Source organism: Zeus faber (genome assembly GCF_960531495.2).
Source record: "Zeus faber genome assembly, chromosome: 5".
In the NCBI taxonomy this organism is placed as follows: domain Eukaryota; kingdom Metazoa; phylum Chordata; class Actinopteri; order Zeiformes; family Zeidae; genus Zeus; species Zeus faber.
In genome coordinates this window covers 18,042,725-18,070,121 of record NC_137192.1, presented here as the reverse complement: position 1 = coordinate 18,070,121, position 27,397 = coordinate 18,042,725, and the positions used below count along the sequence as shown (strand labels likewise).

Sequence of the window (27,397 nt, the reverse complement as noted above, 5' to 3'; positions counted from 1 at the left end):
CTACTACTATTACTGTACTACTACTACTACTACTACTACTACTATGAATACTACGAACACTACTGTACTACGACTACTACTACTACTACTACAAGTAATAATAATAATAATAATAATAATAATAAAAATAATAATAATAACAATAATAATAATAATAATAATAATAATAATATTACTGCACTACTACTACTACTACTACTGTTACCAATACTGTACTACTACTTCTTAATTACTACTACTACTGTACTACTACCACTACTACTACTACTACTTTAGTACTACTACTACTACTGTACTACTGCTGTACTACAACTACTACTACTGCACTACTACTACTAAGAATACTACTGTGCTACTACTACTACTGTACTAATACTACTACTACTGTACTACAACTACTCTACTACTACTGTACTACTACTACTTCTTCTATGACGACTACTGTGCTATTACTACTGTACTACCACACTACTACGACTGTACTACCAATACGCAGTCAACTGCCACTATGACTACTGCTGTGCTACTACTACTGTACTACCACTGCTGTACTACTACCACTGCTAGTGTGACTGGTAACTGGTTTGGAGAACCGATTCTTTAGATAGAATGGATAAATATAGCTCAATATTTTCTCTTTGAATTGTGTTTACATTTACAGTTTTGTATTTCAGCAAGAAACAGTCGACCAGCTTTCAATGGTATTACTTCTCAGTGTAGCGTTATATAGAACCACAGGATGGCGACACAAAGTCAAGTAGAGTCGAATAGAGTTGAGAGCAGCGACAGATAGTGGACACCTTGTAATCACAAACCAGCCCATATCTGGAAAACAATATCAATAGATTTTTTTTTTTTTATATATAAAGCATATGCAAATAATTTAACAATTCTAAATTCATAAAACATTCATATTGTTTATGATGACGCAATTTTGTAAGTTACAGGATCACTACAAGGAGATGGCTGAGAGTAATATAAAACAATAATAAAACAAAGCTAGTTTTTCTTCGGCCCACAATGTAACACCGCCATCTTCATCTCACTCATTATTCGGTTATTTCACCAATCAGGTTAGGTTATTTAATTAAAGTGGTAATCCACACGATTATTTTGTTAAAAGAAAATCTGATCTTTACTACATTTTTTAGCCGCCACTTTGTGCGAAACAGCCATTGGAATTTATTTGTGCTACGCACGTGCTCCCCCACATGCTGTTGACACTGTTGACGGCGGGGTCCGCCTTCACCGGCGAGAATGAAAAGATCGGCCTCGCACAACTGAACGCTGAATTCGGCGGAGCAAGGTCGCTGGCCGTGGTCGGCAAACTCTGATAGGGATGTTCGTTCACAAAACAGAACCGCACCCCGGGATGAGAAAATATCCCCGACCACCTCAAACGATCGAGAAAAAAAAACCCCAAAAAACGAGTCACACTGCAAATCATTCTGGTACTGCGAGGACTCGCAGCATATTCCACCCAAACGTAGACGATCTTATGGATTTTCACTTTAAGCAATAAAAAAAGGAAAGAAAAAAAAAAGGAGTTAGAAAATGAGTAGAAATGATGTGTGGCAAAGAAAAGTCATAAATTACAGTTAATTGCTGTATAGCCATGAGTATTGGAGGATGCTCAGTGCCGTGACGCCTCAACCCCACTCAGGAGGACTTATACCATCAACACATATTTCACTCTGGGTGTCAAGTTGTGCCCCCCTCCTCTCTCTCCTCCTTCCCCTTTTCTCCTCTCGTTTTTTTTTTCCTATGCCCCCTCATCTGCTCTCCTCCTCTCCCCTGTCCTTCTCCCCTCGCCCCCTCGCCCCTTTTCTCCCGTAATGCCTCTTCCTTTCCATTCCCTCGGCTCTCCCCTCCCATCTCCCCTGCGCTCTCTCCTCCTCTCCTCTTTTCCCTCTTCTCTCTTTCTCTCTCTCTCCCTCTCGCCCCTCGCTCTCCCCATCCCTCCTTTCCCCGACATGGAAACATAGAGGCCCTGATGACTTCACAATGTGGCTCGGCAGAGCGAGGGGAAGTCATTAGGGTATTCTGGGTTAACAAGGCGGCGAGCAGGATATGCCGACTTCAGCAGGAGTTTACACCAGCGCCGGGCGATGGCAGTCATGCAGAGTAAACTTCCCCGGCCTTATGACTTCCATGTATCATAACATTTAATGGACTCAGACAGTTGTGGGACAGTTCCAGGGAGAAGTAAAGAACTCTCAATCGGAGAATTGATCCGCACATAGTTTGTGCCGAGCGGAGTACGTGTTGTGTTCGCGCCACTGACGTACGATGCTATAAGGGGTGCCGCACGGGTTCACATATAATGCGATTATTGACTATAAGGGTTCGAATTCAATGTGTTGTTCTTGAGTCGTTACTTTCCTATTCATATTCCTACAGGGCAGGAGCCGCGCAGCAAACGTTACTTCCTCACTCCGTTTTCGTGCCGTCCGTTTTCAGTGACCGCTCACTCCCACTCTGTTTCTTTCCGAGGCCGCTATAGACTAAACTCTGTCTTGCCATTCAAGGGAACGACTGTCTGTCATTACTTTGCGCTATAGTCACGCCACGCGCCCCCCTCATCAAAGGGACCTCACCGGGGCCGTTGAAGGGAGACCTCCGCTCGGTGTGTGGGATGGATACAGACGGATTCCCTACTTTAAAACCAAATGCTGTATTCCAGTACGCGACGGACGGACGGGGTCCACTAACCCGGCCTCTCTCCTGGGTTATACGATCGCTCTATCTGTCTTCATTATATTATATTATATTATATTATATTATATTATACATTGTAACGCTCATCTATTCTTGACTCACATACACACTCGTACAGTATAGGCTCCATATAGGTTCCATTGAGGCTTCTCGTACCCTCGGCGGTGGATGGATTTTTCTGGTATGCAGCTTTGGTCGCTGGGCCACAAGGAACGTCCTGCGCCAGTGCTGGTAAAAGGACCAGTGCTAGACAAAACACAGCAAGGGAACAGGGACTTTAAACACATATAGTGAGTTTATTGCCGACAGGATGTTCATAAGTTTCGCTCGGTGGGCTTTTGGTTTTGTAGGTTTCCCTCGTTCTATTGCCTTATGCGTCGACCGTGTTTAGCTAAGCATTTGACCATATCATTTGACTTCTATTGGTCACTGTTTCGGGTTGGATACGTGTGAGGCGGCTCGGTTAACATCTTGGAACAGTGGGGGGGAGGTTCTGTTTCTTTTTTTTCTCTAAAACCAATGTGAAAAAAAGAAAGAAAAGAAAAAGGGAACTTTTGAGAATTTATGTACCACACATATCATATATCTGAGTCTCTGAAAGAACAAAACCAGATGTCATGTCATGCACATGACACATGTAATATGTTCGAATAAATATAGAGTTTGAACTGGACAGTATCTGGAGCGTTATCACCTTTACCGATCATAATGCTTTTAACGCTATGTAGTATGTTTCAATCATATAAAACAGAACAGAGTAGAATATAATAGCATCGGATTGAATAGAACTGGATTGAATGGAATAGAACAGAATAGAACAGATAATATTTGTGATCCATAATACAACCCATAAGGGGGTTGTACACCCCCCCCAATAATATACAGCGTTGCAGGTATAACCTATGCCTGCAACGTTGTATGTTCCTTGTAATGTATCAGAATATGTTAAAAACGTTTATGAATATATATGTTATATACATACCACCACAACCAAATATATTATAAACATATATGAGAATGTTTTTCAATACAGGCAGTCCCCAGGTTACGAGCGAGTTCCGTTTTTAAGTCTTTAAGTCTAATTTGTATGTAAGATGGAACAGTTACCTGCGGTTCACATCTAGTGTCAATTAGAAAAAATGTGTGTCTTGTTAAATATTGTATATATTTTACCTAAAACATCCCAAATATAATAATACAGTAATGATAATAATTACAATAATAATACATTTAACCACAGTACAGTACAGTACAGTATTTAAAGCGAGAGAGAGAGAGAGAGAGAGAGCGACGGCGGCGTGCCATTGTTCTCCCTCCGGCCCACGAACCACTGAAAACATGCGGTGTTCTGAGCATCGCGCAAAATAGTCCGACCGTTCATTCGTACCAACCATTCTGTGTAGCCCGATTTTTTTCAAACAATAGGCTTTACGGAGGTCGGCACGTGAGTACGGGCGTTTGTAACCCGGGGACTGCCCGCGCTTTGAATTGAATGCGCGAAGCAATAGTGCACACCTGTATGTCGAGCATCACTTAATCTGCCTTTGTGTTTGTGTGTTCGTGTAGTTGTGCATGTAGGTGTGTTGGTGTCTTTGCGAGAAAAGTATATGGTCTTGTGCACGTGTTTGTGTGTGTGAGAGAGAGGGAGAGAGAGAGAGAGAGAGAGAGAGAGAGAGAGAGAGAGAAAAAGTGTGTGTGTCTGTGTGTGTCTGTGTGCGTGTGTGCGCGTGTGCGTGTGTGTGTGTGTGTGTGCGCGTGTGTGCACACGTGCGTGGGTGCGCGTGTGTGTGTGTGTCCGTGTGTGTGCCTGTGTCAGGGCCTGGTCAGACTTTGGATGCCAAGCAGTTCAGGCCGTCAGAAGTGGTCTCCCATGGTGTAATTGGTCTGGACTGCAGGATAGCTTTAGCCGGCCACCGCACCACAGACAGAACGAGCGACAGACGGACAAATAGAACGTCGGAGGGGCAATTAGGTGGACAAGGCGACGGAGAGGAAACACAAGGAGGAATAAAACTACTTCAAGGAGGGGGAATTTGAACGAAGAGGCCAAAGACAGGACACGAGAGAGGGAGATAAAATAGGAGAAGGGATGAGGGGAGGAGGAGAGGATGGGGTGGGGGTGGGGGTGGGGGGGGGGGGGGAGTGAGGAGAGGTCTGCAGGGCAGAATTGGAAACACATGGAATGGTCCGACTGCTGGTCTTTCCCCTCCACATCAGCCTCTAATCCCACCAAACATTCAGACAGCCGCACACAACAAAGGCAAGGGGCGAGGGCCCGAGATGGTGTGAGGCTGAGGCTGAAGTGATGATGCATGAGCAGTGTTTTGTGGCACCATGGTTAAACTGTCGGCATTACGGACACAATTTGGCAAACTTCACTAAATAATGTGACTGCTGTAATGAGTCCGAAGACAGAGATTAACAATAAAAAAAATAAAAAATGTTGGTGATTTTATTTTTCATTTACGTGCTAAGCCTACCCTATATACTATATATACAATGTGTATTGAAATCTATTTCAATCAAGAATGTAACTATACTACAACTATATGTTATATTACCATAATATATACATTCTATTTACTATACTAATATAAAAGGATATAAACGTGACTCTGAATCTAAAATTGTTTTTGAGGGCTGTTCTATAGGTTGTAGTGGTGTAAACCAAATTCTCAAAGAACATTAGTGTGAAAATGTTGTGAAAATATGCAATGTGTGTGTCTCCATTTTGAATTGTGTTTTATTTCACAATACAATTTGCCTTCTTACATTTTGTTTTTGTTCTTTAAAGTAAAAGAAAAGAATCGTAAAAGAATTGTTTCAATTGTAAAACTAAACAAATTTTATTTTGCCACATCTCGTTCCAATAGCACCTGTCAAGGGGTGGGATATATTAGGCAGCAAGTGAACAGTCAGTTCTTGAAGTCGATGTGTTGGAAGCAGAAAGGATGGGCAAGCGTAAGGATCTGAGCCACTTTGACAAGGACCAAATTGAGCATCTCCAAAACGGCAGGTCTTGTGGGGTGTTCCCGGTATGAAGTGGTTAGTACCTACCAAAAGGAAGGACAACTGGTGAACCAGCGACAGGGTCATGGACACCCATCGATGCGCGTGGGGAGCGACGTCTAGCCCGTCTGGTCCAGTCCCACAGAAGTGCTACTGTAGCACAAATTGCTAAATTTAGTTAAGCTAAATTGAAAAAGTTAATGCTGCTATGATAGAAAGGTGTCACTCACTGCATCACTTGCTGCGTATGGAGCTGCGCAGCCACAGACCGGTCAGAGTGCCCATGCTGACCCCTGTCCACCGTCGAAAAGCGCCTCCAATGGGCATGTGAGTGAACTGGACCATGGAGCAATGGTAGAAGGTGGCCTGGTCTTAAGAATTATGTTTTCTTCTACATCATGTGGATGGCCGGGGTTAGGGCTGTGGGACGTGCCGGAACAACAAGCCTGATCCATAAATGATCCGCTGCTAACGTCTTGGTGCCAGATACCACAGGACACCTTCAGAGGTCTTGTGGAGTCCACGCCTCCACGGGTCAGGGCTGTTTTGGCGGCGCAAGGGGGAGCTACACAATATAAGTGGTTATTAGTGGTGGTTTTAATGTTGTGGCTGATCGGTGCATATAGGTGTATACGTATATGTGTCTATGTAAACAAAGTGAAATAAATGATCATTCCAAAGAATGGTAACTTTATCATCCAACAATGATCGACAGAAAGCAAATATCTTATTAATCGATAATTGACCAGACCTGATTTGACAAATATCCATGAAGAGGATTTTAGCGCCCAGTCACGTGAGTGATCCACGTGCATCGTATGTGGGGTTTTGAAACTAAAGTAATGATTGACACATTATCTGTGTGTGCGTTTAAGCATAATGATCTACATGTGTGTGCTTGTGGGTATTTGTGTGCATGTGTTACATTGTAAAGCATGTCACATGTGTGCGAAGAGCGGTCGCTTGTGCAACGTGTGTGTGCGCGTTTGTGTGTGTATGTGTGCGCCTGCATGAGCGATTGTGTGACTGGAGTGTGCCCTGAATGCGTGCAGTGATTGAGTCTACAGCGAGTATATGTATCATCAGTGCGGTGGTGGTGGTGGGGGAGGGTGGAGGGGAGGGAGGCGGGGGAGATCCAACGCATAGAGAGACAGACGCCAGCCTGGGTTTGGAACCGAGCCTGTGGAGGGACTGCGGCTGACGGAGCGCGGAGGGGCTGGGATGGTGGGGGGGATGGAGCCATACTGGGAGCAGAGCAGAGAATTCTGCTAAGATGCTAAAATGTAGGACGCGTGTCTGAGGAGAAACTTTTAGGGGATAGTTTCCACTATTTTCATCTTGTGCATTGTTCAATGTAGTTGCAGTCGGCACGACGATAAACATTTATGGTTTTGCTTTATTTGATGATCAACAATTAACTACGTAAACAACGCAGTAGCTCTTCTTTATAGGTTGTTAATAGGTTGCTTGTTCAGAAATAAAGAGCTATCTATCCATCTATCTATCATCTATCTATCCATCCATCCATCCATCTATTTATCATCTATCTATCTATCCATCCATCCATCCATCCATCCATCCATCCATCTATCCATCCATCTATCTATCTATCTATCATCTATCTATCCATCCATCCATCTATCCATCCATCCATCCATCTATCTATCATATATCTATCTATCCATCCATCCATCCATCCATCCATCTATCTATCTATCTACCATCTATCCATCCATCCATCTATCTATCATCCATCTATCTATCTATCATCTATCTATCCATCCATCTATCCATCCATCCATCTATCTATCTATCATCTATCTATCCATCCATCTATCATCCATCCATCCATTCAAGTATCTATCTATCTATCTATCTATCTACCCATGTGTTTCAAGACACCAGGCTACACACCTATTGTTCAAGCTGCCATTTAAAAAAAGGAAGGAAAGAAAAAAGAACAGGAAAGAACGGGGCTGCAAGGGAAGGAAGGAGAACGGCGGTGGAGAAGAGAGGGCGTCACGAAGAAGGAGGGAAGTTATATGAGAGTGCTGAAATGCATAGTAGGGGAAGGAGGAAGGAAAGCGTAACAGAAGTTGAGGAACGACTGCATCGGGGAGGCTCGGCGTGTCGTAGGGGGTTTGTTGTTGGGGGCGGGGGGGGGGGGGGGCGGTGAGTGGGGCGCGGTCCGGGATTGGGGCGGCGGAGGGGTTTCGATGGAGTAAGAGAGGGAGGAGGCGGACGAGGAGGAAAGGGGGATTGGGGGCTCATTAACCAGCGCAAGATTGTAGCCCCAGTGGCTTGCCTGCACTCAACCACACTTGGCCTTTGATGAGGGCTGGATCCTCCAGCTCAATCAGTCCCACATGACTCCCAGAGAGGAGCGGGGGAGACGGGGAGAGGACCCGAAAACCCAAAGAGGTGGAAAGGAGAGAGGAGAGAAAAGATGGAGAGAGGGTAGCAGGAGGGTACGCATGTGGGGGGGGGGGCTGAAGCAAAAGAACAGAAGTGGAGACACTGTGGGCAGGAGGATAAGTTCAGTGGAGAAGCGGCAAGAGGTGACGGAGCAGACGGAGGAGGAGGAGGAGGAGGAGGAGGAGGAGGAGGAGGAGGAGGAGAAGACGAGCGCACAAACTCCCTCGCAGTTTTAGGTCACTCTTCAGAGAACCCACTTGGGCCGTGTTTTACTCACGACAAAAAAAATTTAATATATAAAAAAAACAAAAACTGCTGCCCAGCACGAAATTGTTTTTAAAATATGAAAACATTTGAGGGGACGCATGAGTCAGAGCGAAGGAAGAAGCGAGCACGCAGGCGTTTGTGAGATTGATCCGCATCACGCAGCCCCAGTCAAGCTGTGGATGTTTAGGCGTCTCTGTATGTTTTCCTGTGTGCAGGACGCCATCTCTGTATATATTTGTGTGTGTGTGTGCGCGTGTGTGTGTGTGTGTGTGTGTGTGTGTCTGGTATGTGTTGTTTTGTGTCTGTTTGTGTATGCACACGTGAGAAAGACACAGGAAAGCAGTGTGTGTCTGTGTGTGTGTGTGTGTGTGTGTGTGTGTGTGTGTCTGTTTGTATGTGTGTGTATGTGTGTGTGTGTGTGTTTGGCAGACCGTGTGACTGGCGTGTGGCACATGGCGTCACAGTGCTTGGATGAATGTGGCAGCATTTAGTGGTTCCCCTGAAGATTTGTGCTTTCTGTGCTCGCACACTTTCTTTCATTCGTTCTTTCTGTCTCTCTCTTTGTCTTTTTCTCCCTCTCTTTTTTGCCCTCCAAGTCCTCCTGATTATTATTTTACTTTTTCTATCTCTCTCCATTTAACTCTCTCTCTCTCTCGCTCTCTCTCTCTCTCTCCCTCTCTCTCTCTGTTGCACTCTCTCTCTCTCTCTCTCTCTCTCTCTCTCTCCCTCTCTCTCTCCCCCTCTGTCTTTCTCCTTTTCTGTCCCCTCTTCCTTTGTCCCCATCCTGCACATTCGCTCTTTACATCTTTTCGCCACCACATCAGCAGCCGAGACCCACAACATCATTACCCCATTACTCTGGCAGAGGCACCGTTCGACTCAGCACGCCGCGCAGCTCCTTTCCTCTCCTTCCTCCAGTGTTAGTCTTCTGCAGGAACCAATTAATCGCTGCAGCCGTGAGGGGTGTAATTAGTAAGTGTTTAACTAAATCAAAACAGCTCCCTCTTTGCCGCTCCACTTTTAAGGTATTATCTGTGCTGCCAGAGGATGTAAACATTGACTCGCCTTAATGAAAGGCTTTTGGGCCATGTGAATTAGTCTGTCTTATCCAGAAATAGAGTCCTGTCTGAGATAACAAGACGCCGACGCCCAGGGGAAAGCTAAAAGCCATTACCTTGTTCCCTCAAAAATTCATTTGCATTTTTATAGAGCAAACGCATGGGAAGACCAGAACGCATCATTTACGTGGTCCGCATTCCGCAGAGGCTGGGAGTGGAGTAATAGCGAAGACATAACACCACTGGCAGCTTAACAGCTATGATGTTATCTGGATGATAACCTAAGACATGGTCGTAATCTTATACTCTGTGTTGAATCCCCCCGACCACTTGGCAGACGTCGAGCACTGAGGCTACTTTATTGGTTTCCCTAATTGGTGCCAGTTTCCATTTTCATTTCCAAAAATTACAGTGGTATAGAGTTCTGCTCGTTCTTTGCGCATCCACGCCGTTTCTCCGCGTGCGTGCGCGTGCGAGTGTGCGCATAACTTAGCCGCGTCTAAAGGGAAAGAGAGGAAAAGAGAGAGTTTCAGAGAGAGGAGGAGGAGGAGGTTGCGGGCGAAAAGAGAAGTCACGGCGGAGAGCGGCGAGTCGGAGGGAGCCGCTTCGGAGGCCGCGCCGCATGCGTAAACGCGCGCGGCGTCTCGGCGGTGACTGCGTTTGCGCTTTGTTCTGTGTATGCGCGCATAATGAGTCAGCAGCCACCGGCCAAGTTGATGTGGTCAACAATGGAGGCAGAAGGAACACTTTAGAGTCAGCGCATCAATGGAAAAGAGCCTCCCAGGAGAGATGCAGGGGGTGGGGAGCGGGGGGGGGACGGGGGGACGGACGCGAGACGGGGTTACGGCAAAGAAGCGCATATCCTTCTTCCAATTGTAGGAGTAAATTACACTAGAATACACAAAACTGGCCGCAAAGGAGCAAAAAAAAACAAAAAACCCACTGTGACGGGTGAAACAGAAAAAAAGAATATTCAAGTTTTGGATAAACACACGTGCAGGGGCCGCCGACAAAGTAAACAAGGCAAAGAAAATGTGGGTTTCGAGAAACGCATCGCAGCGGAGAGAAGAGTCGGGAAGTACAAAAAAAAAAAAGAGTAGTTTGAAGCGTCTCCTCTCTTTAACATTAGCTTTATCGTCTGAGCGCGATTCTGTATAAAGTAAATAAAAGATCTGCGAGGGAACAACAATAAATCACCGATAAACCAGGGAACTCGAATCGTCCATCCATCTCTTTCACGTTTGCTTTTCATGTTTACTTTTCCACTCAATTGAGTCCTTTTCACGCACACACACACACAGGCACACACACACACACGCACACACAGGCACACACACACACACACACACAGGCACACACACACACACACACACGCACACACACACGCACGCACGCACGCACGCACGCACGCACGCACACACACGGAGGAGAAGGCAGGATACACATTATCACAGTCTTTATGCGCCATGATTTACCAGCTCTTCGCTGCAAATGTGATAATTACATGCTCGCTTAATCATAGAACAGTGAGAATATACAAACCTAGCGGCTTCTATTTATTCTCCCCTGGCTGGCGTGGAACATTGTTATTTTCGTTCTAAAGCCAGATCGTCACACCACTCAGTCATTTTGTACATGTCTCGCTTTATAGCTGTAAAATCTGTTTCCTGCGAAGCTGCAAGAACACGAACACGGCGTCTGAACGTTCTTCTCCTTGATGACGTGTGTGTTTATGTTTGTGTGTGTTCCCATCAGTTGCTATGGGTGTGTGTGTGTGCGTCTGTGCGCATGTTTCTACGTGTGCACGTGGGGGGGCAGTGGCTCAGGAGGTAGAGCGGATTGTTTAGTGATCGGAAGATTGCCGGTTCGCTTCCTGGCTGGTAGCGTTCTGGCCTGTCCTTGGGCAGGACACTTAACCCCCAACTGCTCCCTGGGCGCCGCTACGTGGGTGGCGGCCCACTGCTCGGTGGCTCGGTGGCACATTGCGCTGCTGCCGCAACGTCCAGGCTTCTATTCCCACCTGGCAAACCACTCCGGTGGGTTATCTCCCATATAACATTGTAAAAAAAAAACTAAAAAACACTGAAAACATAATCTCACCAGGGATGGATGCTGAAGTTGGTCACCAGGCGCTGTAAGCTGCCTATGGCTCCTGGTCCCCTGAGGAAGGACAATCCTTGATGGGATGGAAAGAAGCAGAGAACATTTCACGGCCTTCATCAATTGCGTGCGTTATTACGGACGAGCTGAGTTTGTCCAGTTTTGTGTGTTTCCGCATTTCTCACTATGGGTGTGTGTGTTTCCACATGTTATAGTGTGTGTGTGTCTCTGGGTATTGGCAAACCAAAGCACCATTGTGCACTGGCGACCACAGCCCCCCTCCCACGCCTCCAACCTGCCACAACAAAGAGAAATTAAACGCCACAGCCTTGCCAGCCGGGGAGCCGACCACCAGTCACACTTCCACAAACAGGCAGATCGGTTGAAAACCAGAGGGGAGCGGCAATAAAAAGCCAACCTACCAAGCGCCCCCTCACCCACCCCACCCAACGCCATCAGCTGATTTGAACCAGGTGACGGGCCGGCTCCATCCTATCACTTACTATCAAACACTCCTGCCATATCAGTGTCACATGAGAAGTTGTCATACACCCTTTGTACACGCAGAACTGTGACAGCCCGGCAACGATGTACTACACACACTCTGAAAGTATTAGTGGTGTGATACAAAAGTTATAAATCATAAAGGGATGCAATTCCCAAAAGCATTTTGAGGTGAGCTCAGATTATTTACACTGAGAAATGTAAACAGTATGTTCTTTAAAACCTTCATTTGTGTCTGCACTGTATTATAGGGGGAGATGGAAAGCGTTGTACGGTATACTCCTTTCAATGATAGGCCACTGTTCCACAGGCTGCATCCAAGGAAGTGAACTGTGTTTGTTTGACCTGTAAAAGATCCCTTCGAGGATTAAAGCCTTGTCTTCACCACATTAAAAACAGCAGAATAGTGGCCCATTTAGTGTCATCTTTTCTTCCTTTCTTTCATTTGGTGGCGTAAGCCTGAAACAGGCGCCAAAACAAATGAGTGTATTTACTGTCTGACCTACAGGAATCCCATGTTAGTCTTGGATTTTGCTGTTGTAAACGATCGTATTTCCAAAAAAGTTTTTTCCCCGATTGGGCCAAATCGTTATGGAATCGAGTTGTACTTTCATTGTACAGTATGTGTAGAAAGGATTTTCTAACAAAAGCCAAAGGGAACCCTGCAAAACGGGCCTGTTCACTCCTTCTCTCAGTCCTGCATGACCCCAGCAGGGGGCAGGAGCACAGGAACCTGTCACGGAGCAAGTGTTGAACCCGTTCTAGCCTGGGCTCGGCCTGGGTTCAGCGTGGGCCGCACCGCGGTGTCTCTGGTCAGGCAGGCTGGAGCCCTTGGGCGCTGGCAAGGGGTGCGGGCGTCCGGGAGGGGCCCCCTCAAAAGCCATCTACGAGGGGCCACACCCACACGGCCATTACGGTGGAGGCTGTTCTGGGCTTCTCCCGAGGCCGCCCGCCTGCCATTTTTAGAGCAGCAACAGAGTAGACCACATGCTGTGGCTTCCACATGCTGTGGAAGGTTTTTCCTCTTTATTTTCAGTCAAAGCACCACTGGCTTTGTGAGAATTTCTATATTCACATTCTGACAAACTCAGTCCTTTTCAGATAAAGGGTTTATCTCAGAAATGTCGTGTTGCTTTGCAGTAGATTTGTGCATTTGTCGCAGTGTAACTTATTATGAACTTGCGGTGAACCGTATGAACCTCTATCCAATCATAAAAGAATAGATGAAGTGTTAGTGTGGAGACTGGCTCCAACATCCTGTGCAAGAAGTCAAGCTTGGTAGTTTCATTGATACAGTCTCGCTGACTTTTGGGCGACTGAGGGTGTGGGTGAAGCATTGGGTGGTCCAGAGGAGAGAAAAACTTTAGTTTCCTCTTTTCCACATATGGTGCGGCTTGGTCTTTTTTGTTTTGTTTTAGAGGTTTTAGGTTGAAAGTAATAAAGTAACCTAAGGTACAACGTGCTTATTTTATCTACCTATAATGTCATTCTATTTCTGAACAGCACGCCCCACCCACCCATCTGTGTCACTCAGTCTCGCTTTGAGCACTTAAGAGTCTTTTTCCCCCATTTCTTCTTGCTGCACTATTGCATTACCCAATCGATATCGAGCATTATCTCTCTCTTTCTCCCTCTCAAACTCTTCTTGATCTGATGGGTTCTCCCTTCTTGATCGCTATCTCCGGCTCCTACGTCGGTCGATTCCAGTCAAATTCAAGTCAAATTCGAATTCACTCTTCTTCCACACAATCACTCAGTATGCGATACTGCTGGTCAATGTATGGAAGGGGGGGGGGGGGGGGAAGAGGTGAACGCTCACTTTTGACCTGCTTGAAGATATTATCCCTCCTGCAAAGCCATAAGCTCTCCATAAATAAACGATAGTCCCAATCCCCAAACCACATCATTATGGCACTAAGACATCAGATGCAAAGCTTTGAACGGTCCTCTGTCAGGAGTAAAGGAGCTGGGGAGATGGAGGCTTTGTCCTGTGAGTGGGAGACCGCAGAGCCGAGCCGAAGTGGAATTTGTCTAAGGGGAAAAAAAAAAAAAAAAAAAATCCTATACAGACAGACGGAACCACAGTTCTAGCCGTGGCGCAGGCCCTTGCAATTTGAATTTTTCTTTCTGTCTCTCAGATACACTATGTAAAAACCCCGAGTGAGACATATAAAAATAAACACTTTTATTCTAATGAGTAATCAAGACATCTGCGGCTTTGCGTAAAAAAGAGCAGGATTTCTGTTTCTTTCTACTCAAGTACATCCGCAATTTAACCAATAAATGCAGCGAGCATCAGGAGTGCTTTGGCAGAGATAGTTTCCTCGCTCCCTGATGCCGATAGCAAAAACCTAACAAGGCACTCCTAGCAATGTCACGCTTATAAAGTTTTACAGGCCATGGAAATATCACACTTAATGAAACACAATTCATTTATTTTACAATAGCGGAAAAAAAACATAGTCAAATAATTCAGGTCTGTGATGCTTAGAGGGGGAGTTCATTAAATCAAACCCGAGCGGAAGTTTTTTCAGAGTGTGAAGGGACCTGTGATGGCTGTTGGTGGCATGCGGAACACATGGAACAGATCACACAGCGCATGGAGTCGGATTTGACCATAGCAAATAAAGTAACCAAAAAAAGAAAACCTCAATTTACTCCTTTAAAAAAAAAAAAAAAAAAAAAAAAAAAAAGCCCTCCGCCCTCCACTCCTTTTGGCAGGGCTCGGCTGGGGGAGTAATGAACTCCCACCCAAACCTCAGCACCAGCTGTGGGGGTCTGGGGGCACGAGCTAAATGTGTACAATCCGGTTCGCTGTCCCTGAAGTTACCAACGCGACGCGGCTGCTAATTGTTCAAAGGGATATAAGCGATAATGATTTCAAATGTTGCTGCGCTTTATTAGCAAGTGTGTGTAAAAGTATTCAAAACCCAGACTGTCTACATGAATGAATGCGCACACACACGCACGCACGCAGACACACACACACACACACACACACACACAGACACATCAAATCACTACGGAGCATGAGGTGTTTTTAAATTGTCCTATTTTCTGTGTCTTTTTTCACTTATAGCGCACAGTATCATATACTGTATAGTATACCATGTTTACAAAATACAAGTAAGACCTATGTGCAGCATGTGGTGTTTGTCATTTATTTTTATACTTCAAGCTGATATGCTATAACCTGAAATCTGAAACCATTCAGTCAACAACGTTCAAAGGTCTATTCACCTCCAAAACTTGTTATCGCCTTATTGATGTATTTAACTTACTCTCTTTTTCAGTGATAGACATAGCACTATAAATGCAAATTGATATGAGCTGTTTTCCAGATGCAAATCCTCCATTTTCTTTAATTAAAACCTGTGATGCAAATTGATAATTAAAAAAAAAAGAAACAGAACTGTTTTTTGACACTTTTCCACAGGGGTCTGCATTGTATGATCAATATATTTGATGCCATTTCTATTAGGGCAGCCATATTTCACAAAATATGTATAAAAAAATGTCCAATGAAATTGGCATTCCGTCTTCCAGAGCAATTACACACATGACGCCTGCACGGACCATTAGGTGGCCGCAGCTCCCCTGGCAGACGGGCAGATTACAGGCCGGTTGTCATCTTGTATACATCAAGAAGGCGGGGGAGACCAGTTTTTGTTTGGGGGCGGACAAACTTCTGAGAGTAATGCTCGTACATTTACTAACCTGTATATATAAAAAAACATAAATGTAAAATGTTTTGCAACGTGCAATGTCGTCAAAGTAACCCTACCCTGTCTGATCGATACCGTGCGGATTTATAAAAAAAAAAAAAAAAGACGAGTGGGAAATCTTTGTGTCTAAAGCTGTGCTTCTGGCTACTTGAAATGTCACAACGGGAAGAAAATAAACAAGACTGAGCACTGAGCGGAGCTTGATGACAGGTAGCCAGACTCACGTTTCGCTTGGCCTACAGGAACAATAAGCGAAGATAAAACATGGACCCTAACCCTAAACGCCGTAACTCATTCTACGCGTTGTGTAGCACGCAGTTTGCGAAGCATTTTGTTGTGTAGTAGTTAAAAAAATAAATAAATAAAATAAAAAAAGGTGACGCGCCGTGTATTTTCAGAAGTGAAGGGGAAAAAAATCAGCATTTAAGGAAAAGATGACTTTCTTCTCATTGCTCTGTGTGATTAGCATCATGTCTGGTGACTGACTGTGTTCTGTCCCCCCCTGTTTGAAATGCAGCCTGCTGGCGGTTGGATTACTCAAAACCACCGACATGCCCCAAAGTAAAGACAGACCCACGCGAGTCATGCAGGTCACTTTATTAAAAGCACGCCGCCGCTCATTACGCCCGACTCAGAAACATCTAAGTGAGCCGCGTTGCCCCGATAGCCCTGGTATCTGCAGCGACGGGCGTTACCTTGACGCCTAGTGTCGCACCGTACGAGGCCACCGCTCTGTCTCCCCCTTTCTCCCCCACCGCCCCCCCCCCCCCCCCCCCCTCCGCCTCTCCCTCTTCTCCCCCACTTTTCTCACTCCCTCATTTTCCGTTGACAAGCTTTCTGAATCTTTGACCACACAGCCTGGAAAAATAGCACGGAGTCATGCTGCAAGGCATGTCTATCCCTGACCCTGATTCCCTCTCACCACATTTCCATCAGCGGCGGAGCAAAACACATCTAATCATTTCAATTTTCCCCCTCTGTCGCAGTATTATTAACATTGTTAATTTTTTGAGGGTTGCAGCCCAGAAGAATGTGAAGGGAAATGCATTATGGAGAGATATTCCATTGATCCACCATTATACACATCGACTTGGCTGCAGCAGCGGTCTAATGATGGCGAGAGAGCAATTTAAAACCAATGTAGAAAACAGAGAGCCATTCACCCTCCGAATGAAAGATGCATATAAAATGAAGCGCGTAACATATGGCCCGATGTAACCGGCTTTGAAGGCCGAATTTGGGAATGTCTGCTGCGCTGATGCCATGCCTCTGCATTATCAGTCCACTGAGAATAATACACTGTGTATTACCTACTGTGCACCAGAGCAGGCACTCTTCAGACCGGATAGGACGACACCTTATTAATCCAGGAGGACATTCAGGAGGAACTGATGATCATTATACTGGTCACAGGGTCGCAGCATTAATTCATTATCATGAGATTTTTTAAATTGATATGGTCATTTTTTTTGCAGCACAAGACAACAAAAACCTGCTCTGTATGACAGTTACCGTTGAAAGATGGAAAGCCCGTCTATCTACGCTCTATCAGGTTAAAGATGGGCGTCATAGCCTCTTCTTAAAAGTCCATGACCCCTTCCTCTTCCAAAAATCCAGTGAAGCTGCTTCGGTAAAACAGAGAGACCTGAGGCCCAGTAGGGAGGAACCGTAAGATAAGTGCTGTTGTTGAGGTTGTTTTTCCTCACTGTTTAAATAGAAGCACGATATTTGCGAGATATGTTGCTTCTAATTGGTTCCATTTATTTACTGTGCCAAACATCTAAACCTTGAAATATTTATTGTTACTGTTGATATGGACGGCTAACGTCAAGATATAAAACCTGTAATCAGCTCAGGGAGTTAATTGTGCCCACCCATCGCCCCAACGCCTACTGTACGTACCCGAAAATCTAAACCCAAAAGTGCAGAAAATAGTAAATAGAGCAGAGAAAGCCTTTTTAGAGGCGGCCCTTAAGCACTTAACACAATCTCTAATTATAGATCTCACCCACTCTCTTTTGAAGAGAACTGTAAATGGGAGCACGCCAAAGTTCTAGATCACCAAAACTCTTATAAAATGAGGAAAAGTGGCCCATACGGACTACTTAGTAACACTTAACACTGGCATGAGGGCGTTTAGCTCCCCTCTCATTTCACTTTAATGTAAAACACGAGCATTAATGAACCTTAAGAAGAAAAGGAAGACTTAACTTAAAGGCTTACGCCCATGAGCGGCCATGTGCCAAATGAGAGGGGAAGGAAATGCCTCAGAATGTGTCAAAAGCATGCCACGTATGATACATACACATGTGTCCGGATGGATGGATGGATGGATGGGTGGGTGGGTGGGTGGGTGGATGGAAGGGTGGAAGGGTGGATGGATGGATGGATATTGAGCACTCGTATGACTTCCCTCTTTCTCCTCCACTGCTGTTCTCCCTCCTTCCATTGCAGGCCTGTTCTTTCTCTTTCTTTATGTTTTCTCTTTTTATAGGGAATGGAAGATAGAAGGTCTTGAATGAAACACAAAGACAGACAGACAGACAGACAGACAGACAGACAGATAGACAGATATGGATTGTATGTCGTGCTGTGCTTTCAAGCCCTAAACAAGCCCTAAACAAGCTGTCGTTGCAGATTTTCGGAGGTGACTTTTATGAGTACGGCTTTAATCAATCAGTAACAATATTTCATATTAATAATAATATTTAATCCAGCAGCAGTGTAGAAGAGTGTAAACTACATCCATGTCACTGCTGCTTTGCTTCGACTTTCACCCCCTCGGAATAAGAAAATAAAGCCATGAAGGTCACTCGGAGAGCAGACTGCCAAATATAGCCGCCGTGTTCATGTGAGGGCCCGACTCTCCCGAACGACAAGCCCAACTCTGACCGTGCCCTGTAATTGAGGAGAAAATAAGGACAGAAATTATATGTTTATTTTTGACAACAATTTTAATCTTCTGTGCTGTCCTTCAGAAGGAGAGACGCCCACGAGAGGCGCTGAGAATCCGTCGCTCTGCAGACTCAAAGTTACAGAGTCTTCTTTCAATTCTGTAACTAAAATTAGAGAAGAGACATTCTCTGACACTAGAGGAACAAATTATTAATCGAATTAACTTTAAAAAATATTGGAGGTGGGTTGACGCGCTTTATTATTATAGTGAATAAACAGGTTACGTGGAGATTTATCGAATTGCAACTCTTTCAGATATATCACGGAATTGTTCTTAAGAGAATGTTTGCTGAGGAAGTTCATTGCTGTAAAATCAGCGTAAAAGTGCTTTCCTTCGGCCATGATTTAAATTTGATTTGTTATTTTAGGGGGAAAAAAAAAAAAAAAAAGGTATTTTGAGGACTGCTGACTCCTGATCAGGCTGCATAGGAAAAACGAATGTATTGGGATGAGAAGCCATAATATTATTTTTCTAAAATACTTTTTTCAGGATTTTATGAAACAAAATGCACAACAACATAACGACCAAGGTATTTTAAGTATGTTTTTGGAATATTAGCAAAGAGGAATTTAAAGCATGACATGTATTTATGTATACATTTATTTTTACACATGTATAAATGTATTTGTGTATGCATTTACTTTTACACATGTATACATGTATTTTTGTTTGTTTCAAATTGCCATCTGCTTTGATTCTAGTTTGTTTTCCTTCTTTCTTTTGGCTTTTCATTTTTCTTTTGGCAATGGTTCACTGAATAAATAAATATTGAGAGTCTTTCCTTGTTTGTATGCTGTTCTATTCATTTTATGTGCAGTGATAATCTCTTCTTTATTTTATTGAATGACTTTATCCCTTAATTCCTAACTTCGCTCCGCCGCTCGTCCTTTTAACTATCAGTTAATGTCTACAAAGGCAGTTAACTGCATTTAGGAATATTGAAACCAGAACGAGGTCTGAAACCAGAATAATAAAATCTCAAATGAAAACCACAGACTTGGTCAGCTTAATTTTGTGATTTGTGTGGAGAGTAAATGTCCTTTTGTTTCCTTTTCTCCCCCGAGGAGTAGAACAGAGATGAGAGCCCTTGATGTTTCACGTCCAAGTTTGTTATGGTACTTTTAGGACAATGCTGAAATATATCAGTAATATAAGTTGTTGATTCCCAGCCGTTTTTCCTATCAAGGACCCGCAATTTGATACGCATTAGACCACAGACCTTATATTGCGGGGTCCAAACTTAGTCCAAACTTTCATAACTCTCGACACTATATAAGGGAGATAACAGTGAAACTAGGATGAAAACAGTCATTATTGCACATTATTTAATGGTGCTAACTTCTTCTCAATTTAATCATGTTGAAGTCGAACTATTAATCTTTTTGCTGGGGCCCCCTTGGAACCTCTTGAAGGACCCCTGGAGGAGGTTGGGAATATATATTGAGAACCACATATACACTATACTACTTATAGTATCTTGATGTATGCGAGTGATGTTAAATGTCCTTAATGTCTGCAGATAATCCCAGCGGGAAGACGCAAATGGAATTAATGACATTAAAATAATGTCTGCATGGTGATTGATGAGCAACCCATTCATGCATTTTTTTTTTCTTTTTTTTTTTGTCTCAGAAAAATCTTTCGACTCCCTCAATTTGGGAAGGGGGATGTCCTCCCTTATCCACCAATCTCCTTCCATTTTCCTCCCTCTCTCAGCTTTTATTGCTTCTTAGCAAATCTTCAAAGAGCCCAAACCCTATAATTAGGGGGCGGGTTCCATGTCTCTCAAAACACTTCCCCATGCTCCTGCCCAAGTTCCTCCACACTGTCCCGGGACCACGACCAGCGCCTCTCCCACTCCCCTCAGCTTCCACAGGGTTTTGTTTCTCAGGGATGGCCGCATCTATTCTGGAGGTAGGGAATATAATTGTAAGTAATCTTTTTTTTCTTCATACTTCTATGAACATAGTAATGTTTTTAAATCTATCCTATTAAATCCCCCCTCAGATGAATGTGTGTTTTCTATCAAACCAGTGACTTGCTTCGTTACTTCACAGGACTATTTGATCCAGCTTCTTAGTGCCAAAACATATCGTACACTATGTATTTTGTGAACTTTTCTTTTGTCTGATTTTCTTTGAGTTGTGTTGTGCTCAGGGCACCTTTGTAAAAAAAAAAGAATGTGTTCTCTACGGGATGTCCCTGAATGAATGCGGGTTGCAAAACAACGAACAAACATAGGCCTGTATATATTTCTACCCGTGCACAAGCTTCCTGGTGTTACTATGTTGGGTAAAATAATATTTAGATTCAAGAGTAGAGTGTGTGGAGTGTATACATTTCTGAATGCAAACTTGTGACATGGACAAACGTAAGGCTATTACCTAGAGCAATACTTAATGCTGTTAAATGATAGATAGAAAAGGTAGAAAAAAACAAATGAAAAGAAATCGTGAGCTATCGTGAGTCTGACTGGACCAAAGCTATACTGTTTAATTAGACTTTATCATTGGTTACCTTCACATTGCGTAGTTTAGTTCAAATGGGATGTGCTGTTGATTATTTATCATGGCACCAGTACAATTACAAAAACGTGTGTGCAAATCAACAACCTAACCTTAGGAAACTCTTTTTTTATTTAGCATTATTATTTTCCTTAAATAGACAAGTAGACAACAGCAGAATAACAGATCACGGTCACCCCGGACGCATTAACAGGAATAACAATAAATAGTAGCCGAACAAGATGTCCATCAAAATATCGAATAATGACAAAGATCACTAGATGGCGTATTAATATTCTGGGGGTAAAAGGAATTGTGAGATATCTTTCACACTGGGGAAAAAGGAAACTACCGGGCTTTTGAATAAAAAGAATGGTGTAATTGATGTTCACCAGAAGCAACAAAAGTAATAATGTGACCCACGTGTGACTGACAGAAGTCCTGGTGAATCTGTAAAAACCAGACAAGGGGGAAAAACCAGCACCATGTTAAATACGCTGTCACACAATGTGCCATTGTGGGTATAAACTTCGAATGCTACATCATCTCTAATACCATGGTGATCACTAGGAACAAAACATGCTCAGCAAGGGCTTTATGCGTCAACAGAGACACAATAAATACTGCGGTGCAGAGTCTCTATGTGCAATACCTGCAAACAACGTAGGTGTAGGAGGACTGTCCGATAGCTCTAAAGAAAACTTCCTCTAAACTAAAATAGCTTTTAGACTGTAGTTTATATTACACAACAGCAGAAGAAGCAAAATGGAAAGATAATACACACGTCCTGTTTAAGATTCCCCAACCAATTAGAGAATGTGGAGCGGGAAAAATCAGCGGTGGCAGTCGCCATAAGTTTTTTATTAGACTTGACACTGACAGAAGCAGCAGCAAGCAACCATTTCCTGTAGACAAACAGTCTCATCTTCTATGTATCCTCTCCTATTTCCTAGGAAGAAGCACGCTATGGCTCCAGTCCACTGGCTATGTTGACTGCTACCTGTAACAAATTTGGAAGCACTAGCCCCATTAGGGATTCAGCTACACCCGGTAAACCTGGTGGCAATACTCCAGTGAAGAAACCCTACGCGATGACCTCTGAACTCCAGTCAGCTAAGAACGGGCGCACCGCAGACGGCAGCGGCCTGACGGACTCCTACACTGGCTCCTTCACCACGACCGGAGGAGGAGGAGGGGGGCTCCTCACCCCGACAGGAAGCCCCCCTCCTTCTGCAGGAGGCTACACCACAGAGTATAATCCATTCTCCCACTCCTTCCAGACCTCTGTCTCCCAGGATCCGTCTCTCCTCGTGTCAAAGGCCCATGCCACGGCCGACTGTCTCACCAGCGTCTATACCTCTCTGGATATGACGCACCCCTACGGCTCTTGGTACAAGGCCGGTATTCACCCTGGGATCACCGCTGCCCCCGCAAATGCCACATCCTCCTGGTGGGATGTCCACCCCAACTCAAACTGGCTGTCAGCGACGCAGCCCCAGGCCGACGGGGGTCTCCAGGCCTCTCTGCAGCCGGTGGCGCCCCAGGCCTCCCTGAGCCCACAGCTGCCCAGCTACAACACCGACTTCACGCCCCTCAACCCAGCCCCGTACCCCTCTGTGGGCCTGGGATCCTCCTCACACCTTCTGCAGCCCTCACAGCACATGCTGTCCCAGGACATGTACAAGCCCAAGCCCGTTCCCAGTGCAGGGCTGATAGAGAGCCAAATGGGCTTGAAGCCTGCCAGGGGATCAGGCGGATACAGCGGAGGAGGAACACCAACCAGGTCTTCCTGTGACTGTCCCAACTGCCAGGAGCTGGAGAGGCTCGGGGCCTCAGCCGCCTCCCTGAGGAAGAAGCCGGTGCACAGCTGCCACATCCCAGGCTGCGGAAAGGTCTACGGCAAGGCCTCGCACCTCAAAGCCCACCTGCGCTGGCACACCGGCGAGAGGCCTTTCGTCTGCAACTGGCTGTTCTGTGGGAAGCGTTTCACCCGTTCAGATGAACTGGAGAGGCACGTGCGCACACACACGCGGGAGAAGAAGTTCACCTGCCTGTTGTGCAACAAGCGTTTCACACGCAGCGACCACCTCTCCAAACACCAGAAGACCCACGCAGAGTCCGCTCTGCAGGGTAAAGGTGTGGCTGGCGAGGGAGACACAGATCCCAGGAACGAGGAGACCACAGACCTTAACAACAGTGCCGTGCCCACAAATTCTGCCCCTGATTCGATAACCAATGGAGATGAGAAGACTGGCACTCCGAATGGGGTGGAAAACAGCAACGGACTCTTGGAGATCTGACTTTCTGAATCACTCCATGAATTGCCATTTTGAGTCGCGGTGGGTTTATTTTTTTTGTGTCTGTGATAAATTCACCCTGTAAAAGTAACACAAAACCCCTGTGCTTTGAGGGAATCACACATGCTACAGTAGAGAGAAAGATGGACGTTGCTTGGAACGACTTTAAATAAAATAAACATCGCCGACTGAGCATGTTACAGGTAGCAAACACCTCAGTTTCTGTGGACCACACACATGAAAACTCAGATATGTGTACAAATACATGCACGCTCACGCACGCACGCACACACACACACCCACACACACACACACACACACACACGCACACACACACACACACAAAATAGTCAAATTAGCCCTTGCACATGTATTGGGCCACAGTTTTCGGGAATTTTATAAAAGAGAAACCACTGGGGAAATATAATTTGCAGGGTTATTAAAAAAGGTTCAGAATGCAAATGACGGTGCGAGTGGTGAATGAATTGTTAGAGCATTGCATGCCTAGAGGAAATAAAAACAGCCTTATTTTGATACATATTCCTTATTCTTGAAACAATCAGCTGAAAGACTTACTTGCCAAAGACATTTTGATGTAAAAAAAAAAAAAAAACATGTATCTCTCTTTTATGCCTGTTTGCTTCATACTGTCTAATTTAATTTCATATTTACATAAAATAATCTAATTTATGTCTTAAATTATACACATGGAAGTTTATCGTGCATCATCAAGAAATATAATACCTGGGAATTGCAAAATAAGTTAAAGCTGGCCAAAAATATTTCATTAAATTAAGACTTTTGTTCTATTTATTGCTTTTAATGAGAAGTCGGTGCTGGTTTTTGAAGATTTATTTATAGATCCTGAACGTAGGTGTGTTTAAACTGTTTCTGTATAACCTTGTAATTGTAAAGGAAATTTTTAAGAATTTTTCCTCATTTTTACAAACTATGCATTTCCACCAATAGATATGTTTAGTGTGTTATCAGGTGTTATTTTTCTATGCATTTTCTATATATTTTTTGAAGTTTCTTTCCTTAAAGAAGCAGTGCCTGTGTCGCTTTGGTTTAAAGATCACATGTGGTGACACCTGTTGATGTTGGTTTCATTTGTATTCAAACTGAATATTAGATCTTTTTGGTTTTTGGATGTGACATGAGTATATAAGATACTGTAAATAACAATAAGGCATGTACTTAGCAAAGATGTAAGTCTTTTAAATGTCATGCTGTGCAGTCGTGGCTGTTTTGGTGCTTTTTAAAGTAAAGAAAATTGAACTGAGGCTTCTTCACTTGGTGCTGTTTTATATTCAAGGTGGCTTGAAAGAAAATAATGTCCGGCGTACAATGGAGCAATTTTTGCCCTGAGAAACCATTTGTTGATTTACAGCTAAGTGCGTTTCCAAACAATCCATCCCTTCCCCTTTAACTCTTTCTCTCTTTTCATACCTCACTATATTTTCACCTCTTATGGCCAACCAAATACTTTCATTATCTTCTACAGCACAAACAAAGCTATCCACTGAGGTGGACCCTGGGCTCCACACAATGACCCCCTTTCAGAGAAGCCACTGTAGTTACACTGCAGACAATTACTCCGCTCTCCAGCTTGAGAGGGGTAATTACTGCTTGCAATGTGCCAGCAGTCAGTGGAGGAGAAAAGGAGGGATTAGGAGAGAGGAGCCATGGTTGTATTGTTTATTGAGGGAGGTGGTCAAACAAAGGTCCCCAATTACGGCCACCGCGGAAGACATGATGTGGAGGTCCCAATGCGCAGGAAACGCAGGGCGTGCTTCACATTTTAACACAGGCATTGTCTACGGGGCTTCCCTTGCGCCGGCTCAAAGCCATGCGCCTGTGTTCGATTTTTTTGGAGTTGAAATCACAACAGGTGCTTTGCAGTTTGACTGTTTTCTGCCCAGTTGGCCGACAGTTCACTTTTGCAAACACTGATCAAAGTACTCAGGTGGGCGGACTGCCCTTTCAATAAAAAACAATGTAGTACTGTATGAGTGGGGGGGGGGGCAATGGATTGGTTTTATATTGTCAAAGTATAGAACTAGAAATATCCAATATCATAGTCAAGGGAGATGAAAAGCAAGATTTTGCAGGAAAAGCATCGTCTGATAACTATATAGTGCAGCGATAACCTCAGAGGTCAAAGCTCCAAATGTCTTGAAAAACATGTTGGTTGACATGGAAACTCATCATGTTGTAACATGAAAAAAAGAAAAAAGGAAATGAATACCGACTAAAAACATAAGAATACAGCACATTTGGAGAGGTAGAGACAAGAGTTATCTGAGAGACCTGCGCTGCCGGTGCATCCCTGTAGCTACCGACTCTCCTGCTGAAACATTTACACTTCCCGGGCTGCATGGTTCCAATTTAAGGCTTCTAATGAGCTGTAGTTGAGGTCAATTTATATAAAACGTCCCGGGGCCGACTCTGTCATCAGGGCCCAACATGTTTATGGTGGTCTGAAGTGGGCATGCGGTTGAGTCCACAACATAAAAGGCAAAAGGGGGGGAATGGGGGAACGGGCAGGGTGTGTCAGGCAAGTGAGTGAGGGGGGTAAGGAGATGGTCAGCGGATTTTAAAACCTCTACTGCTGCTACTGGTATTTTCGGCCTTTTATACCCTCCCCCGGCAATGGTGTCACTTTAAATTTATTTTTACTTTTTTTTTTATTTAGCGAGCCAGGAAACATTAAGTGTCGCTTCAAATAAGGTTATGAAAGGATAAATATACGTAGAATGACCCATATGAGCAATACCAAAATGTGGACATTCTGTTCCACACGGTTTTTCCACTGCCAGGCCTTCGCTTGAGTCACCATAGCGTGTGCACATTATTTATTTTATAACCGACGCAACTTTATAAAACAATCACACAGTCCACGTCACGCCTCGACGTGGCTTGATTGATCAAATTGGTCGTGTAGCACCACCAGCCCTCCCGCCCCATCCTGTAAAATGAGAGCAAAACACATGATGATGTGTGAAACCAAATGCAAATGAAGCTGCTTTTCCTGCCATTATCTGGTCCTGACTGAATAGTCCCGAGAAAACAATAGAGCGCTCTGACGCAGCCACAGGCTCGGGGGTCTGCTTCGCTGAGCCCCTGCGTGCGGGGGTGGGGGCGGGGGAGACATCCAGGTTTCGGACAAAGGCACAGGTGTCTGCAGGTGTGACGCCGCCTCTGCAGCGGGGTTGGGTGGGGCGCGGGGGGGGGGGGGGGGGGGGGATGTCACATTCTGCCCAGAGGCTCAAAATCCCAGGAATAGGTACAAAAAAAAATAAAAAAAGCGGATTGCAGACTGTGAAGGCAAAGTGAACCAATAGCACCCTCCAGGCTGAGCCCAGGTCGGGTCACATCAAACCAGGAGCGAAGAGGGGGAGACTCGAGATAAGAGGAAACAACGAGTGAAAAGGTCGATCTCTCCCCCGAAGATTCATATCTCCGCCGCTTTCTAAACATCCTGAGCATTTGTTGTGCAAGGAAAATATGTGGAAATTTAAATAACGCCCTTTTGAACTCTCAAAGCACCTGTTGTTAAATGATTTATAAAATATGCAGTGTCTTAATGGGAATGGCGGTGATTACTTCTGTGGTCACAGGAGTTTAGATCCATATGTTCCTGTTTTGTATTTCACAGCACTGCCTAGAATTAGAAAACGACTAGATCCGAAAGACCATGAACGCCTCTCCTCTGTTTATCTATGTGCTAGTGTGAATTTTTCAACTATAGATCTTAATCACATTTTGAGTCCGCCTGTTGTTCTGGATTCTTATAGAACCACTTTTAAAGGGTTACCACCCGTTGTGCAAGATGCACTTAGTG

At 44.5% G+C, this 27,397-nt stretch overlaps 1 protein-coding gene across 1 annotated transcript; it reads left to right on the top strand.

Moving 5' to 3' along the window:
• The first annotated feature begins 20,587 nt into the window (after positions 1–20,587).
• Positions 20,588–24,830, top strand: sp7 (Sp7 transcription factor). Its single transcript, XM_080000225.1, has 2 exons — positions 20,588–20,681; positions 22,210–24,830. Exons 1-2 carry the CDS (start codon positions 20,646–20,648, stop codon positions 23,554–23,556), a joined length of 1,383 nt encoding a protein of 460 aa, XP_079856351.1. The 5' UTR covers positions 20,588–20,645; the 3' UTR covers positions 23,557–24,830.
• The last annotated feature ends 2,567 nt before the right edge of the window (positions 24,831–27,397 follow it).